At 40.5% G+C, this 19,846-nt stretch overlaps 1 protein-coding gene across 1 annotated transcript; it reads left to right on the top strand.

Moving 5' to 3' along the window:
- Positions 1–281: 281 nt before the first annotated feature.
- On the top strand, positions 282–11,713 carry SYF2 (SYF2 pre-mRNA splicing factor). The gene is made up of 7 exons (XM_075587212.1): positions 282–425; positions 2,727–2,825; positions 7,949–8,074; positions 8,345–8,462; positions 8,790–8,880; positions 9,523–9,621; positions 10,754–11,713. The coding sequence occupies exons 1-7, from the start codon at positions 375–377 to the stop codon at positions 10,917–10,919; spliced, it is 750 nt and encodes a 249-aa protein (XP_075443327.1). The 5' UTR covers positions 282–374; the 3' UTR covers positions 10,920–11,713.
- The last annotated feature ends 8,133 nt before the right edge of the window (positions 11,714–19,846 follow it).

Raw genomic sequence — 19,846 nt, forward strand, 5'->3', positions numbered from 1 at the left:
AACATTTCCAATAAAACGACAACAATGGATTAGGAAACACACTGTGAAACCCCGGAGTCGGATTGGCAGTACTGGTAACCGGTGGGTCTTACTCTTACTGCCCTTATCAATGTGCCTGTCTCACATCTCTCCCCTTCTCTACTCACCACGGACGCCATCTTAGCTTTACACGTTGCTAGGAGACGGCGGCACGCAAGGTAGCTCAGCTGCCCCCTGCCTGCCTGCTCTCCCGTGGGCGGAGCCTCATGACGTGATTGGAGTGACGAAACGTGATGACACTTCGCACCGCCCCCTGTTTGCTGTGGTGTGCGTCCGTAATGACGTCACAAGAAAGCAGCTCCGGGTAGTGAGGGCGGAAGTGTTTACTGGCAAAGATGGCGACTGAAGCTCGAGAAATGAGAGGAGCGGAGGAGGAGGATGAAGAGGTGATACAGGAGGGCTGGGATGAGTGGGAATGTATGGGGGGTGGTGAAGGTATGAGGGGGGGTGGTGAAGGTATGAGGGGGGGTGGTGAAGGTATGAGGGGGGGTGGTGAAGGTATGGGGGGGTGGTGAAGGTATGGGTGGGGGGATGAAGGTATGGGGGGGGGGATGAAGGTATGGGGGGGGGGATGAAGGTATGGGGGGGGGATGAAGGTATGGGGGGGGGGGATGAAGGTATGGGGGGGGGAATGAAGGTATGGGGGGGGGGGATGAAGGTATGGGGGGGGGGGATGAAGGTATGGGGGGGGGGGATGAAGGTATGGGGGGGGGGATGAAGGTATGGGGGGGATGAAGGTATGGGGGGGGGGATGAAGGTATGGGAGGTATGGGGGGGGGGATGAAGGTATGGGAGGTATGGGGGGGGTGAAGGTATGAGGGGGGGTGGGGGGGTGAAGGTATGAGGGGGGTGGGGGGGTGAAGGTATGAGGGGGGATGGGGGGGGGGAAGGTATGAGGGGGGGATGGGTGGGAGGGTGAAATCCCTCTCCTGGCTTCCGATCAAATCCCGCATCTCACACTCCATTCTTCTCCTCACTTTTAAAGCTTTACACTCTTCTGCCCCTCCTTACATCTCAGCCCTAATTTCTCGCTATGCACCATCCAGACTCTTGCGTTCTTCTCAAGGATGTCTTCTTTCTACCCCCTTTGTATCTAAAGCCCTCTCCCGCCTTAAACCTTTTTCACTGACTGCCCCACACCTCTGGAATGCCCTTCCCCTCAGTACCTGACTAGCACCCTCTCTATCCACCTTTAAGACCCACCTTAAGACACACTTGCTTAAAGAAGCATATGAATAGCACTGTGGATATTCTGAACACATGATACATAAAGCTTGGCCCCCTGCAGACGCACTTACTAGAACTCCCTCCTACTGTCTCTGTACGTTCTCCCTACCTACCAATTAGACTGTAAGCTCCTCGGAGCAGGGACTCCTCTTCCTTAATGTCTAAAGCACTTATTCCCATGATCTGTTATTTATATTATCTGTTATTTATTGGATTACCACATGTATTACTGCTGTGAAGCGCTATGTACATTAATGGCACTATATAAATAAAGACATACAATACAATGGGGGAGGATGGTATGCAAGGGAGAATATACTCGGATAACTAATAGTGTGTCGTCGTCATTTTAACCAATCATTGTTTTTGTTTAGTTTGTTTTGATTAAGAAAATAATGTTGCAAAAAAAGTTTAAAAAAGTATAAAAATTAAATACTTTGACTTTGCTGTCGGAGGAGCATGTGCAGGAGGAATACGCTGCATTCCTCTGTATTCCTGTTAGCTGAACCTGGGTTTTTTTTTAAATCATGACTGCGCTGGCTTTGCCCCCGGTGCATTAGAAAATATTCAACTGCTTTTATCCTAGCGCAGGTTACAATATGAACAAAGACGACTGAGGAGCGTTGAGTTTCAAAAACACCTGTATTTTAGTAATGTGACTGAACCCCTACTTCCCATGGCAATATTACACCCCAAATTTTTCAACCAGGTTGGTCAGTGTAAGCTAAAATAATATTTTGCATTGCTACTTTCAAATGATTTCCTTACCTGTTGACATGGCTGTTATCATTGGCTAGTATGTCAGAGGTGAATAAATTCTGATCCTCGGGTTCTGGTTGTAAAACGTTAGTGGTCCTGCATCAACTTTTTCATATTTTCTACAGTTTGTACCACAATTGCTGCAATTCCCTAAACTCCCATACAATTTAACTACCTATTAACTTTAATGGCTGTTAATGCAGGATTGTGGTGAGAACTTATATTGGGGGCTGGTAAATCTCCGTGTGTGTGTGTGTGTGTGTGTGTGTGTGTGTGTGTGTGTGTGTGTGTGTGTATATCAACTGGTGATGGCTGCTTGTTAAGGCAAGGGTATATGTCTACTTTTTGAAAGAAAACTGTAGTAGACCACAGAAAATAAACCAAAACTAATAAACGTTTTTTTCTCTGCCATTAAAAATATGTAAAATAGGTGTGTTTTCACATAATCTTTATAATGAAAGGAAAGAGTTGACATATAAAAAGTGGTGCGAGGCCTACATGTGTACATGGGTATGTTCTGTGGCAGGACAGGATCACTGTCAAAGTACTGTACAGTATGAAAAGCCTTTGGTACAGTATGTGTGTTCTGAAGAGAGGAATGTATCCTAACTCTTTCACTGCCACAAGCCAACAGCACATTGCAAGCCCCCACTGTTGTATAAGGGTTACAATATTTTAATATTTGTGTTGCATCTTTGCAGGTGTCCTCGGAGGAAGAGTCTTCTACATCTGCGGAGGATTTGTCTGCACAAAAAAGAGAAGACAGATTGAGGAAGTTTAGAGAACTTCACATGAAAAGGGTAAGAGAGAGGTCCCATATATTAAGAATCTGTTATTTAACAGCCCACGTGGTTCAAGTTTATTTATTGGCATAACCTCCCTGGGATAGAGGGGTGCGAACTTGAAGCACATGGGTTGAAGCACTGTTCTTTGTTTCTTTTATTCTTTAAATTGTCACCATTTACACTCTTTTTTAAACCCGGCATTGCTCCTAGAACATTGTCAAAGACGTTAAAAAAAGAAACAGTGTTGGAGTTACGAGATGGATTGCCATCTTTTAGGAGGATTCAGTTAAGGTCTTATTTGGAATTTGCAAGTTGTCTTTAGACATTTAACAAGAGACGTTCCTCCACTATCCAAAATGAGCTGAAAGTTAATCTGCATCTAAACGTTGGAGAATTTACGTCTTGGAGTAAAATACAAAAGGGACCACTGATACCCAGGCATGTTAGAGCAGGGGCTCTCCACTCCAGTCCTCAAGCCTCCCCCGCAAAAAAACAGGTCAGGTTTTAAGGAACAACAAAAGAAAAAGAAACCCCTATAATGAGAGCATGCAGATAAGGCTAATCCACTGATAACACCGGAAGGAATCTAATATAGTAATGTAATGATGAATTCTTTTAAATAACCTTTATTGGGAGATACCTCAAAATTAAAATACAGGTAAGTGAACCTACGCCTCAACTGAGGCTAGCCTAGAATCTAAAGTGCGAATTAAAATTAAGTGGGTGTGGGCTGGGGTATAGAGCCCCACTGTGACGTATGAGTGGGACTATACAGCCATCAATTGAAAATGCAAAAGCACATATATATAATGTTAGCTAATCACCAAACTTAGAATGGTTGCTAAGTGACCTAAGCAGGGTATGGTGAGGATCCGCTGTACAAAGAATCCCGATACGTGCTGCCCTGTGGGGGTACAGTGTCTATGGCCAAATGTATGAGTGAGTGTCAATGTGTAACACTCATAACATCTCGGGCCCCCCGCTGGACAAGCAGCGCAGCGCAGTGTAAGTGCATCAGTGAGCACTATGATGTAAATATCTAGATCCTTATTCGGTAAGTATCTATGTTGGAGCGTAAAACTCCTAGTGTTTCTGTTCATTGAAATAAACCACATATATGGTCAGACAGACAGTTATACATTGTAGCTCCTGTGCAGTTAAACATCACATGAACACGTATCCCGCCCACAGCTAAATGCATAGATGGAATACTGCACCTATATTGGGCCGTGTTTGACTGATAAACAGTCACTTACAAGGTAGGTGAGTGTTGTTTAGGCTGCGAGTCTGGACAGATTATCAAACAGTTGTTGTTTGACAGAGTGTCACTGTTGACAACGTCTTATGCCGGATAGACTTCAAAGGTAACATACAGTAGACCTTGCAGATATATGGCAGTGTGCTTTAAAAGCACCATATGCATCCAGACTGAATATATCAATCTCAGAGCTAGGTAACTGGACAGAATGACAGACTTGGTATGTCTAACAGAGTGTCTCTTAGTTAGCCCATAATGCCGATATAACCGGATAGAAGCTCTCTATAGCTGCACAAACTTGGTAGCTTACAAAGAAATACATAACTGGACAGAGGGACAGACTAGTAATGCCTGACGCGGTGTCTCCCTGTCACAGTGATTGCTGTGGTATGTCAACGAACCAGTGTAACAATATATATAAACGTATACCCCAGAGTTAGTTAAACAGCCTTCCTGTAATGAAAAGTAGACCTATTGGGACTTTAGAAAACGTCTATGCTCCAAACGCGGAGCTAAAATCATGTAGAAGTTAAAGCAGTGCTCTGGGTAGTGGACAGGTGGTCTCTGTAACCACTGACCTCAGTACGTCCAAATGCCAACTTTTCCCTTTCCCCTCCCCCCCACCCCCCTTTTTCTTAAGTGTTTGCAGGTTTTAAGGAACCCTGCTTCAGGAGAAGTGGCTTAATCATAGGCTTAATCATAGGCTTAATCGTAGGCTCAGTTGAAGCCACCTGTGCTTGAGCAGGAACTGATTGAGCCACTTGTGCTGAAGTAGAAACTGATTGAGCCACCTGTGCTGAGGCTGGGATATCCTGAAGAGCTGAGGGGGGGAGGGTTTGAAGACTGGAGTTGAGTCCCTCTGGGTTTGATCATTCCAATGAAGGTGCTGATAAACGCATATTAATTTGTATGGTGCTTCCCTTCCTAAAAATGTAGCAAAAAATACACAAGACAGTAGAAGTCCCTAGAGATGGGGTGCGCAAATTTTCCCTGCTGCGCCCCCACGCCCCCTCCTTACTTTGTCTTCGGCGTCAAATGACGTCACTTTGCCATGGTGACGCCGAAGACAAGGTGAGGGATGTTGCCGAGACCTCACGCGATCCCCTGGCATTTAGTTTAAATGCCTTGGGGAAGAGTGCGGGGCCTCTGTAACCGCTGCCCCCTTAAAGTTTGCGCACCCCTGCCCTAGAGCACTCTACTAAACCTTCAATTAAAAAAAGTACAAAATAAATGCTAAAATATGTCGTATAAATCTTCTTTATTTGTTCCACGCATTTAATCTCAATACACACAAATAGGACATGTATGTATAATTTTAATTTATATGGGGCCAACAATGTATGCAGCGCTTTACAAAATACAATGTAAATAAATTACAAACAATGGGGATACAGCAAGTGCAACATAATGCAATGTGAGACCCTGCCCCAAAGAGCTTAGTCTGTACCAGTTCACCCGCAATTAAACATTTATCAGGACAATAATGTATTTGTAGTACACCAAAAGGGACTGGTTTTTAATGTTTTACCAGTATGGTATACAAAAAAGGGGGGATCAGTGCGCAGCTAAAACATGGTTCTACAAACAGTGCTATCAAATACAGTGCAATGTGATAATAAACAATAGTTGGACCTTGTGAGGGAAGTCACTATAGTAGCGTCTGCAGCCTTTCTTGAGGGGTGGCTCGACACCCCTAGAACTGGAGAAAAGACATAAAGACAGGGCGCACAACGCACATAGTGAAGCACAGTAAAAAAGATAAATTTTACTAAAAAATTAAAGGTTCTGCGTACATCAAGGATAATAAAAACAAGCAATGGGTTAGTGGGGTTACCACACGGAGGGAGGGCTGGAGTCACAGCTCTTCAACGGATAAGATGGGAGACACAGGATACCAGCAGTCGTCATCCAGGACAGAAGCCTCCGTGGATCCTTGGGTCACGCTTCCCTCAGGGTAACCAGATGGTGGGGACCGATGGATAAGTCCCGTGAGAAGTCCCGTAGCGAGGCACAAATGCCTCCGTGAGTCCCACAGTTGCAGAGCACTGATAGCACGCCGCTCAGTCCCGTGGTGCGCCTGCTGATGACGTCACAGGATTCCCCTCCATTGCAAAGCGTAGAGGAGTGTCCACAGCGGCGTAGAGCACACAGGGCGGCGTGTAGCACACAAAACGGCAAGCGGTGATACAGGGGACAGGGAGGCACAGACCAAGAGTATACTTGGCTAAAATTTGGGTCAGACAGATGAGCATATAGACCTTCCAACGCGTTTCGTAACTGAAAGTTCCCTGAAGAAGTAACTTTCAGTTACGAAACGTGTTGGAAGGTCTATATGCTCATCTGTCTGACCCAAATTTTAGCCAAGTATACTCTTGGTCTGTGCCTCCCTGTCCCCTGTATCACCGCTTGCCATTTTGTGTGCTACACACTGCCCTGTGTGCTATTCGCCGCTGTGGACACTCCAATACGCTTTGCAATAGAGGGGAATCCTGTGACGTCATCAGCAGGCGCACCACGGGACTGAGCGGCGTGCTATCAGTGCTCTGCAACTGTGGGACTCACGGAGGCATTTGTGCCTCGCTACGGGACTTCTCACGGGACTTATCCATCGGTCCCCACCATCTGGTTACCCTGAGGGAAGCGTGACCCAAGGATCCACGGAGGCTTCTGTCCTGGATGACGATTGCTGGTATCCTGTGTCTCCCATCTTATCCGTTGAAGAGCTGTGACTCCAGCCCTCCCTCTGTGTGGTAACCCCACTAACCCATTGCTTGTTTTTATTATCCTTGATGTACGCAGAACCTTTAATTTTGTAGTAAAATGTATCTTTTTTACTGTGCTTCACTATGTACATTGTGCGCCCTGTCTTTGTCTTTTTACCAGTGTGGGGCTGATTCGTTTGTGCCGAAGCGGCTGATCGTGACATTTTTGGACGATTTTCCCCATGAGTTAATAGAGTAAGGCCCTATATGTCTGAAACGGGCAATGATGGATAATTAAGCTATACAGATGTTCTTACCCCTGTTAACGCACAAAATAACACGTCTCTTAAACCATTAGTTTCAATAACGCAACGCATTGAGTTAATGGGTGCAATAACATCTCGTACCTCTGTATGTTATGTTGGGAGAAAGAGCTGAGCTCTGTCTTAGATTAATAGGTCTAGCTAGATGCTTGAGGGCATCTAAAGCTTACTTGGTCTGTACAATAATTCAGATATGGTAGAAAGGGTATTGCTATGGTTGCCCAGAAAAACAAATGCAAAATTCTATAGAACTTGGACTTCCTGGTTGAACGTCAACCTATAGGATTTGAATGTCCTAATATGGCGTTACTTTTGCCTATGATGTAATGGTTACGTTGTGCAGCACCACAGCGAAACTTGTTAGTTAGTAAATGCTACGTCAGGCAGCTCTCGAGGGGTTAAGGGAAATGGGCTAATACATGTAAGCGTTCTTTTCAAGAGAATATTCCATGAACTACACCTTTTTGTTTAGTGTTTTCATAAATTATTATACATACTTTATACCCTTTGTTACTTCATATTTACAATTAGGAATGTAAACTATCCTTTCTTAATACAGTGTAGCCCATCATGAACAAGAGAGGGGACTGGACCCTTTTCTGTAAATGTTTTTTTGCTGTTGCATGGATTGTAACAAATATGAAAGTAATAAACACCACGCTCCAGAAGCATTGTATTATGCAGGTGGGCTGGTATTATTATATATTAGGACAAGAGAGAGTCTCATACCAATAACATTAGAGGTGATTGAAAGCAGTTATGTTACCTGATGCTTTTACACACAGCCCAAAAACATTTGAAAATCCATTTCCCCTTATGTACAAGAATTGGTTTTGTTGGTCTTGCGTTTTACAGAATGAATCTCGCAAACTAAATCACCAGGAGGTGGTAGAGGAAGACAAAAGGCAGAAGTTGCCAGCAAACTGGGAGGCCCGAAAAGCGCGTTTAGAATGGGAGGTAAAAGTGGAGGAAAAGAAAAAGGTAAGATGAGAGAACAGAAGTTTCGTTGTTTCACTCCCGCCACCTTCGTCTGTCAAAATAACCGTCCCCATACCTTCCTAAACTAGTTACTATAATGAAAACAGGCAAGAGCGTGGGGTGGGGTTTGTGTACCCCATATATTATACACACATTTTTTTTATCGAGGAGGTATTGCTACAACATTTGCTTCTTCGTCATTGAACTTCAACTAATTCCTCTCTGATCATTTCGTTTAATGAAGTCTTCTATGCCAATTATGTCCTCTGTTAGGAATGTGCAGAAAACGGGGTTGATTATCAGCGAGCCAAGTTATTGGAAATAAGTGCAGAAGATGCAGAGAGATGGGAGAGGAAGAAGAAGAGGAAACATCCGGACATAGGCTTCTCAGGTATAATAAACATGTGTTGATTTTGTTTGTTTGTTTGTTTTGTTATACATACAAGAGATTATTTTATGTTGTAATTTACATCCTGTGTACCTGATCGTTGCTAAAGGGTGTTGCTGGCTATCAGCTGGCCCAGGATTTTAGTGTTAGAGTTGTTTTGGTTCCAAGGACAACTAAAATGAATACATCAGTTGTAGCATAATACTCATGTTACTGATATAAACTAATCATTGAATGTGTTAAAAAATAGTAATTTAACTAATATTAATCTGCAAAGTATAATGTGGTTTTTAGTAATAATTTTCACATTCTGTCAATTTTGTTTTCAAGATTACGCAGCTGCCCAGTTGCGTCAGTACCAGAGGCTGACTAAGCAAATTAAACCAGACATGGAAGCATATGAGCAACAAAGAGAGCAGCAGTAAGTGAACATTATGTGCCGTGGTATTTGTTCTTTGTGAGTAACATCACTCCTGATACTACTGATGGATGAATTGCGTTTATGGAAGATATATATCACTTGCCCCAAGTACTTTGATATACTTTTCAATACTACATGCATTTTTAGTAAGATCATGTTTGTAACTTTCCAGCCCCAGAGACATAGGTTTGTAAGTGATCATATGGTGAACTGCTGTTTAATTTCTTCCACTGATGGTCTATAACGTTTTTGTGTGTATCTGTATATTTATGTATGTTGGGGTTACACAAACTATAGTAAAATTTAATCTGGGGGCCTCAGACTTAAGCCCCATTCCACAACACTGGAGAAGACCGGATCGGGGGGAGGGGGAGAAACAAGAGTACTCACCGTTTTTATGGTGTAGCAAAGGGGGGCTGGGACTTGAGAATGTGGACAAGTGTCTCTTTTGTTTCTTAACTTGGGCAGCTAGAGTTAGTATGCCATACTATATTAAATAACAATTAGGAATCGCTTGACTGCTACTAAGTGGCACTGGAAAACAGATTCTCAGAGTTCAGGTTTGCAGAAATATATTTAAGGAAAACCATTTTTTTAATGAGTAGATTATTTTATTTATCCATTCTTTAAAATCAAATATAGTGCCGAGGCTTTCTACCCAACATCAGACAGTCTCTATCATGGGACTCATGTACCTTCCAAAGATGGTGTTGACAGAATGGTTACAGATCTTGAAAAACAGTAAGTGCTTTTTCCTATATTGGGTAGTTTTGGCATGCATAATGCTGACATTTTGTCTAAAGCGATTTACCTACTGTGCTGAATGTAAATCTTCTAAGTTGCATGCAAGAGAAATGCATTAATTTAAAAGTATTTTTTCCTTTCCCATCAGTGTAGCGGATGTAGTTGAAATGTAGTATTAGAAATATAGTTTCTTTAAAAGTGAGCCCGTAGAGCAGTGGTTTTTTTTTTTGTTTTTTTCTTCCAACCGGGCTCCTAAGAACCCAAGGGTTCCCCGGGCATCCCTAAAGGGTTCCCTGCATTTTTCAGGTAATTTAAAAACTGTACCAAATTCAGAAGAATTTCCAACACATCTGATCTCAGATGCACTATTAGGGAGGGTTGGGGTTTCTTAGAATGCATCTGATCTAAGGTGTGCGATTACAACGGGTTGGGGTTCTGCAGAATTTCACAATATAATTATAGGGTTCATTAACCAAAAAAAAGGTTAAAAACCACTGCTCTAGTGTTTGTTGCTTTCCTCAGCATCACCATCTTTGATTTGAGCTTTATGGCAACATGTGACTTGTGTTTTGCTGCCTTTTGGAGTAAAAGCACCCACAAAACTGCAGAACACAGAAACTGTGAGTCTGAAGTTTTCACAATTATTTTTTTGTGTTTTCACAGTAGATGGGATGATATTAGATTTGTCTAATCCAAGTGCTACGATAGGCGCGCATTGAGTTTTAACGCTCACCTTTTTATAATTTAGAATTAAAGGTAGCTGAACAGCCCAGTTATAAATACGTTTTTGTTACAGTACATGGTTGAAAAATGCATTGCACTGTAGTGAGATTTGTATGAAAATTGAGTAACTATAACAATCTCTGTAGTCAAATTTTAACATATTCTTAAAGGTGGAAGCACATCTACTATTTGGTTTGTCGTCTCCTATGCGGGCTCAAAGCTGACTTGGTCTTCAAACTTTGGATAGAACATCATGGCCACTTGGGATTTTCACTGTTTTCTGATTGGAGAATATCCCATTGCATTTCAAATGTCAGTGTGTCTGAAAACAGAAGTGTTCCGGTGGCCAAAATATTTTGAGGGATTTTACCACTGCGTATTTCTCTACCCAACCTTTCTTTTACAGGATTGAAAAGCGTGAAAAATATAGCCGTAGACGGGCTTACAATGACGATGCTGATATTGACTACATCAATGAGAGGAATGCAAAATTCAACAAGAAGGCAGAGCGGTTTTATGGCAAATACACAGCCGAGATCAAACAGAACTTGGAAAGAGGCACTGCTGTCTAAATCGTTTTTATGCGCTTGCTAAAGTAATAGAAAATATCTGCTGGTGAACTAAACCCCAAACCACTTTTTCCTGGAATTAATGGGAACTAGGAACAAGTTATTTTGATTCAAGACTTGGAGAAATTATATTCTTTATAGAAATATCTGTTTCTTGGCCTGAGATTTCGGTTCATGTTCTAACCTGTATTGCATTCATATGTTGACCTGATATATAATTTTTTTTTTTTTAATTTTAAGCAATAAAATTGTAGCACCTTGGTTTGTGTTTTCCTACCCACTTGCATCCTGTTTTTTTTCTTGTTGCAAATTAATTTTAAAGCTGCAGTTCAAGCTCCCATGTTTTTTTTGTTTTTTACTTCAATAGTTTCATGTGGGCAATCTCTACTTGCCTAAAGAACTGCATAGCTGCCGGTCAATTCGTTCTCCGTCTATTGATCGGCGAAGTTTGGCGACATCCTTAGATCTGGGGAATGTAAATGGTTGCTATAGGAACAAACAATAAAATAGAATACAAGAAAATTGTAGACTTTTTTTAAAAACAGAAAATGCTAAAAGTATTTTTTCTTACTACAGAACTGATTCATTAAAAAAAAAACACACATGCAGGATATTGCTTGAACTGCAGCTTTAAATGATCAGTAAAACTGTTAGTTCAGTTGAATTTAAAGATAAAAAGAAAAGTATAAGTCCTAGTTACCTTGTCTTTTGATCATGCTGTTTTAATAAACTTTTTGTTTTTTGTAACATTTTACCAACTGCTTTAAGACACCAAATAAAGCTTACTAAAAAATAAATATATACTTCATTGTTTCATTTTCTCATTTTTCTTTTGTGTGGGGATAAATGCGCTAATTAAAATGACATTTTCTCATCATTCTTATGACGCTGGATTTTGTTTAAAAGTGAGCCTCGCCGAAAGGGCTAATGGCAAGTTTACTTTATCCGATACACAATATATTTTTTATTAAAAGCATGTCTAGTATTTTGCCATGGCGTGTGGGGATTATTTATTTGTTTTCCCTTGTAGTATGGTTTTATGGAGTATATTTGTAGAACTATTATGTATATTTAGCAGATGTTAACACAACAGCAGGTTTTGTTTGCGTTGGTGATTTCGGTGTAATGCATTGCTAAGTGGCCTTAGTGCTTTTAGCTGCCTAATCCTTTTAGTACGGGCAGGTGTAGTTTTCCACTGGCAGCAAGCATCACTGCTGTTTTGTTCCTTCTACTGGGATCCCGGGTATGCTTTTACTGACACAGAAGCATTTTTGTCATTAATTCTTTGCTCGAGGAAGCTTTGAGGAATTCCCTGTTGGCAGCAAAGCAGCTGTTCTGGGTATGTGAGAAACTCTGCCAGGTCTGAACTGGCTTTTCATGTTTCTTGCTTCAGGCTCGCCTGCTTCTCTTTAGTCTTCAGTATTTGGGGGTAGCAGAGTTGCTTGATGTCCAGGAAGTTCACAGATTGGTTTTTAAGAGAGGGTTTCTAAGAATGCCCCATGCAAGAATGATGCGAAAACAAGAATATGCATTAAATCAATATTACCATTTATATTTTTTCTTTCATATGCTTAAGAAACATCTGCAGGAAAGTTTTATTTAAAAAAAAAAAAAAAAACATAACTAAATTATGAGCCAATGCCAGCCATTACATGTATTTGTATACAACATTTGAAAAGGCGAATGAATCTAGAGTAAAAGAAAGACGATTGTACCACTAAGGCATACTTTTCTCATTAGCTGCAATGTAACAAATAAAGTAAACATATTGTAATAACGCTCTCTAGACAAACTTGCTGTGTGTTAACTGGCTCCTGCAAAAACAAGAATGTTTACAATCACATCTTAAGTTTTGCTTTGTTTTTTTTATATTATGCCTAGAATAAAACTTAACCTACTGTATTATGCCCATGATAAAAATCTACTTTCTGAACATCTCTTGTATAAATATATAATTATATATACACACACACACACACACACACACACACACACACACACACACATACCCCGGTTTAAGGACACTCACTTTAAGTACATGCGAGTAAGGACATATCGCCCAATTGGCAAAAGGTAGCTTGCGCATTCGCCTGTCAGCACGTCCTGAACAGCAATACCAGCTCCCCACCTGTACAGAAGCTGTGCGCAAGTGGGGAGACTATAGAGCCTGTTACAAATGTGTTATTTACATCAGTTATGCATGTATATGAAGATTGCAGTTCAGTAGTACATGCATCGATAAGTGGGAAAAAGGTAGTGCTTCACTTTAAGTACATTTTCACTTGACATACATGCTCCGGTCCCATTGCGTACGTTAATGCGGGGTATGCCTGTAATTTTTAGCCTTGCTCAAACCATTGACTTTCAGGTACGTACTTTAATTGCAAGCCTCATCTCTCCATGTTGCTCTAGCTGCCACATTTCCTAATGTTATTCTCCCATCTTTACTTTTGGCCTTTTCATATTTCTTGGAATCCAATCAAGTACTATCTTTGTCCAATGATGGTAATTTCTTCTTGTGATATGTGGAATCTTGGTGTTGCCCATGATTTTGACTTGACGCTTAAAAATCAGATGTCAGCCATGATCAAATCTTCATTCTTCCACCTAAAGAACATAGCCAGGATTAAGCACTTGATCCCCCCCAGAGGATCTTACCACGCTTGTCCATGCCTTTTGTGTCCTCACGCCTGGATTACTGCAGTGCACTCTACCTGGATCTTCCGGAAAAAGCTGCGCCACCTGCAGCTTGTGCAGAGTTATGCGGCCAGGTAAACTAGCCAGACCCGTTCTTGCCAAGACACCTGGTCTCCGTTCTCTGCACTGGCTGCCTGTAAAATGGCAAATTTATTTCAAGATTGGCTTGTTGACATTCAAAGCACTACATGACCAGGGTCCCAGCTATCTGAGAGAGCTTCTAGTTCCCTACACTACCATTCGCTCACTTCGATCTGCAGATGATGAACTCCTAACAGTACCCAGAATCGCTTTATTTTTGGGGCCCGAGCTTTTAGCTGTACTGCTCCCACTCTTTGGAACAATCAGTTTGAGAGGCCCCATTTCTGGAGATATATAAAAACAGGCTCAATACCTACCTTTTTACCTGGGCATTTAATTAATGAACCACAACCTGTGTGGCATTTAATAGCTACAGTACTGTCCCCTCCTGTAATGTATCTTTCCTTGTGTTTGGTCTTGTTTATAACCTTAAATGTTTTTTCTTCTTTTCCGTTTTTATGACAGTATAGTGCTTTGAGTCCCATTGAGAGAGAAGCACTATATAAATAAAGTTATTATGTCTGACCCACTACCATTTAAATGTCTCCACCCTTGTGATGTCAGACTTTTTGTTCGCTTATGAACTCCTTTATTCTTTTTTCTGTCTCTGGGTAGTACTCAGCATATATCTTTAAGTTATCTAACCTTCTGAATTATCTTTGCATGTAGGGTGCAAGTTTCACATTCATACATACGCACAGGCAGAATGCACTTGTCCAATGATTTCTTCTTAAAGCATGGTGGAACGTTCCCTTTAAAGTTTGTCTTGTTTCTTCCAAATGTTCTCCATCCCATCTTCATTCTCCTATTTATTTAATTACAAAGTTTCACATCCATTGATACTTGCTGACCAAGGCAGATGATGTATTTTTTTTACTTCTGGTTGTAATTCATTTATTTATATCTTTGTAGTGTTTACAGATTTGTTGGACATCGTTTTGGTCTGGCTGAAATTCATACTGACCTACCTTTTTACCCCGGTTTTGTTGGTTTCTGTTTAATTGCTGCATCTATCGTTGATTCCTTTTTTCAACCCAATTCAAGTGTTGTTTTGAAAAGCTTTGGTGACATGGTGAACACACACTCTAGTAAATGTGCCTTATCATAGAAATGTGATGTTGATGACTTAATGCATTTCAAATGGCTGAGTTGTAGATGGACTTAGATTTCTTTTTGTTAACCTATAAATCCTAAGCGAGTGGTATATCATGTTATGTTGTTTTATTTTTTTGGAAAATCACTTCTTGTACAACTTGCATGTGGTCATTTGTGGTATGTACACTGCAAAGTCCCATTTGTTCTCTAAGCTGGACAAAGTTCAGGGTCTATTCCAGCCGATTAGTAAGTATCTTCATAAAAATCTTTTAAGTGATTAGCAGTCTGTATTTCTTATGGTTTTATTTGTCCCTTTTCTTATGGATGAGGGTAACCATAATATGGCATTGCTCCATTGTTCTGAAAGTTTTCTGATCTTTAAACAACAAGAGGTATTTAAGGATTTTCTCAACTTCCTTCCAAACTTTTTTCAATTTGTTAGCTGGAATGACATTTTCCCCAAGGGCTATCCCATTCTTCATGGCTTTATTGCCTTTGCTACTTCTTTTGGAAGGACGCATTGGTACATCATTCGGGGGCTCTGCTTACTTTTCATCTACTTCATTATGTTTTTATACAATTTATTGTAGTCGTCCTCAACTCTCTATGATAAATGCATGGTCTTTTTATTGTTGATCCATCATTTTGTATAAGTTGCGAGGATGTGCATCTTCCTAACTATAAGTGGCTGCCTCATCTTCTTTAATAAACCTTTTTGTTGTCATTTTGATTATCATATTGCAGTTAACGTACAAAATACCTGCCTAAACAAGTAAAAGAACCCCTTTTCAACAAGCACTCATATTGGGATGGGTACAAGAAAGTTAATTAAAAATACCTTTATTAGTGTATATGGGTATAATAAGTGAAATACATAAACACTCAACACAATTAAAATAAGTATTAAACTAAATGTCTCTAAGTCTGAATCGTAGACGACTAGAGGTTGGTATTGAAGGAATATGATGTATCTGGCACCATGTGCAATAAAGAGTTTTAATATCGCAGTGTGAATTGGATGGGGTGCCTCAGTGTGATGTGTGTATTGTAGTTGAAAGGGTCTGGTGTGTGTTACATAAGTAGAGGTGTCAGTCACACCGCTTTCAAATCACATCTGATTAATATGTGGTTCAATGGTAATCTGTAATATGTAATATAGAGTTAAAGAGACCGTCAAAGGGTTAATATATATCCTTCAATGCAGCGCTTGATAAGTTAAAATGACAAAGAAAAAGGCTACTATGTAGCTAGGGGTGGTGAGGCTATATTGTGGGAGCTATTACTGTGTATCAATATTATAGTAGATTCCCCCTGGTCAGTAATTTTTCCAAGGTTATAATAGCCTCACAAGTGTTCAAACCAAATTAATGTAGTGAATAGATAAATACATAATGAAATGAATCACTGCTCGTATCCCCTGTGAAGGTGGCAAGTGTGTGTCTGAATAGGCTTGCTGGTATACAGATAGAAAAAAACTGGCCAGTTGCAAACGGTTTACTTCAGCTGCCTATAGGACAAGAAGCACTCTAACTCTGCAGGCTTAAGTGGATGGTTTCACATTTATTCTTATAGGGCGAGTACTCTGTGACGTCAGCACGTGTATTGGTGCGGCGACGTCTGTCTAGAGAGCGCGGATAATAGCCGCAGCTTCACTCCGAGCTCCACCCGGCAACTTCACTCATAGCGGTGTTTACTAATACACCATGCCGGGCGGAAACTCAACAAATGTCGCCACTCGTGAGCAGAGAATAAACGCTCCGAGATAGCAGCCCCAAATAGTACCCTTGTATTGTAGAGGGTACTTTACCGAGCGGCTGCAGGGCACCATTTCTTTATAATATCTTAGTGTCTATACGCAGCAGACAGGGCGTACTCGCCCTATAAGAATAAATGTGAAACCATCCACTTAAGCCTGCAGAGATAGAGTGCTTCTTGTCCTATAGGCAGCTGAAGTAAACCGTTTGCAACTGGCCAGTTTTTTTCTATCTGTATACCAGCAAGCCTATTCAGACACACACTTGCCACCTTCACAGGGGATACGAGCAGTGATTCATTTCATTATGTATTTATCTATTCACTACATTAATTTGGTTTGAACACTTGTGAGGCTATTATAACCTTGGAAAAATTACTGACCAGGGGGAATCTACTATAATATTGATACACAGTAATAGCTCCCACAATATAGCCTCACCACCCCTAGCTACATAGTAGCCTTTTTCTTTGTCATTTTAACTTATCAAGCGCTGCATTGAAGGATATATATTAACCCTTTGACGGTCTCTTTAACTCTATATTACATATTACAGATTACCATTGAACCACATATTAATCAGATGTGATTTGAAAGCGGTGTGACTGACACCTCTACTTATGTAACACACACCAGACCCTTTCAACTACAATACACACATCACACTGAGGCACCCCATCCAATTCACACTGCGATATTAAAACTCTTTATTGCACATGGTGCCAGATACATCATATTCCTTCAATACCAACCTCTAGTCGTCTACGATTCAGACTTAGAGACATTTAGTTTAATACTTATTTTAATTGTGTTGAGTGTTTATGTATTTCACTTATTATACCCATATACACTAATAAAGGTATTTTTAATTAACTTTCTTGTACCCATCCCAATATGAGTGCTTGTTGAAAAGGGGTTCTTTTACTTGTTTAGGCAGGTATTTTGTACGTTCAATGATCCTCTCACCCCTGGCACCGTATCACAGACAGTAGCTAGAGCTTACCACCCTTTTCCCCCCTTCACTCCCTATTATTTCATATTGCAGTTAAGCAGCTGTCCCCCCTACTCGTTTTTTTAGATTTGATTATTATTATTGGGTTTGTGCGGTCCCCATAGCTGAACCACACTATTTTCAGCTCTGAGGACCCTCTGGTTCCTGAGATGCTAACTGGTGAAGTTTCCGGGTTTAAATCTTTCTCCCATGGATATGAAATGGCTGGTAAGTCTCGGGCCAACAGGAAGCCGCAGCATTATCCGTTTCTGGCGTCGGTATGGCCAGCAGTTTAAATGCCTTTCAAAACTAGGAAATAATATTGATAACTTCTCCGGTGCGTATCTCGGGAACTGAGGCTCCCCAGAGCTGGACACATTGGCGTGCAGCTCAGAAGAACCCCCAGTTCCAATCCTATTTAAAAGAAAAAAGGATTTAGTTCAAAATCCTAATGTGTTTTTTTTTTTTTATATAGAAATCAGTTGTGTATTAGGTAATACTTACTGCGTTTGTTTTATTTAGCCACCCGCTCATTATCCATTTTTAATGAGTTTTGTATTAAGCTTACATTCAAAATACTATGTTTTGTTGTTTTTTGTTTAAATCAGTTGTGCAGTATTAGATATTATGGCATTTTTTATTTCATCCCCACACTCTCCTCCCTCTCTTTATGCCCTTTTTAATTATTATTATCGTTTATTTGTGAAGGGCCAACATATTGGTACAATGTTATGTATATTACAAAAACATGATCAGTTACATAGAGGTGAGGACAAACTTATACAAAGAGGTAATGAGGGCCCTGCTCGTGAGCACTTACATGAGTTTTAATGTATTACGCGTCCTTGGGTTGCTATAGCAACTATTTACAAAAGCACTGCACTTCCTCTTTTGAAATAGGCTATATTGGTTGCCCGGGAAAGCAGAATCTTTTCTGATCGTTCAGAAGCTTAGATAATTACATTTCCTTAAATCTAAGCAAATGTTAAGCTATAAAAAAAAAAAAAAAAGGATGCAACCTATATTGCCACTTTACATTTTCTTACATCTTTAGTTATACACGTGCGGATCGTCCTGCACAGCTCTGTATTTGCACCTTTTGTTCTTGCTGCACGACTTTGTTCCATCTATTATATTCTTAACCTGTTTTTGCTTTATTTTTTTCCTTAACTGATTATTTCACATTCTGTAAATTCTACCAATCTATCTTCATGTTCATTGCTGTTGCCATAAATAAGAAAAGCCATGCACACCCCAAAAAAACTCATAATCGGCACAATTATTACTTTTTTGATGCATTAATACAGTGTTTGTCTTCAGCGCTTTGTGTGCGCTGGATTTTTGTTTCTATTGCTATTGCCGCAACCATACAATGGTTTCGTCTTTTTGCTGGGCGCCAATCTTTGCATTGAAGTCTCCCAAAATTATCATGAGGTGAAAATTTCCCATGTTGGAAATTTGGTTGATTTCCTGGAAGAAATCTCCCACTTTATTGTCTGTGTGACTTGAAAGGACATACAGTACACTTGGATAATGCGAAGCTCGTATCGCTTCTGGCTGCCCTTTCAGACGAGCTTTTATGCTCAACCATGGCGTTTCTCCATTTCATGTTAATAATGACGATATTTAATTGTTATTTCATGTTAATTCTCCATTTAATTTTATGCCAGCGATTCTTCCATTTTCTGTACTTGGGTAATATAATAGGTTGCCTACCTTTTAGCTCAATGAAGACTTCATTTTTTCTACTCACTTCAACAATATCACATTTAATCTTTTCAAGCTTTTTTTTCCACTTAAGGGCAGTGCTGCTTCACTGAAGAGAGTCCGGTTGTTGCAGGTAGCTAAATTGAGATTTGAATGACAGCTGATGTTTTACCTCCGGAGCTTCTAGCATCCGCTGCCCTGAAAGCTGACAAGCCCAGGGACAATTTATCCCCTGGAGAATGAGGGCCATTACTTTTCGGTATCTTTCATATTTGGGGTTTGAGGCGTAATGGCCTTTGTTACTTTTGCCGGGTTAATTGTTCAGGCTTTCATAATATGGTTGAAACTACAATCACAAGTGCCACTATACATAATCTTGACTAGCATTGCCTGACACTTTGAGGCAGTGAGATTTCTAAGAGGAAAAATACATTTGTAAGACAATATTTTTTTGCAGAAATTACTTGCACCTTAAATAATCTCAAAATAAAATGTTCTGTCTAATAGAGGTTCACTGGTAAATGAGGTTCTTTACATAAATAAGTATTTGTTACTAGAATCACAGGCACCGTGCTGTGTACAGGAACATGCACTGATGATGAATGA

The sequence above is a fragment of the Ascaphus truei genome, chromosome 2 (assembly GCF_040206685.1).
Source record: "Ascaphus truei isolate aAscTru1 chromosome 2, aAscTru1.hap1, whole genome shotgun sequence".
In the NCBI taxonomy this organism is placed as follows: Eukaryota; Metazoa; Chordata; class Amphibia; order Anura; family Ascaphidae; genus Ascaphus; species Ascaphus truei.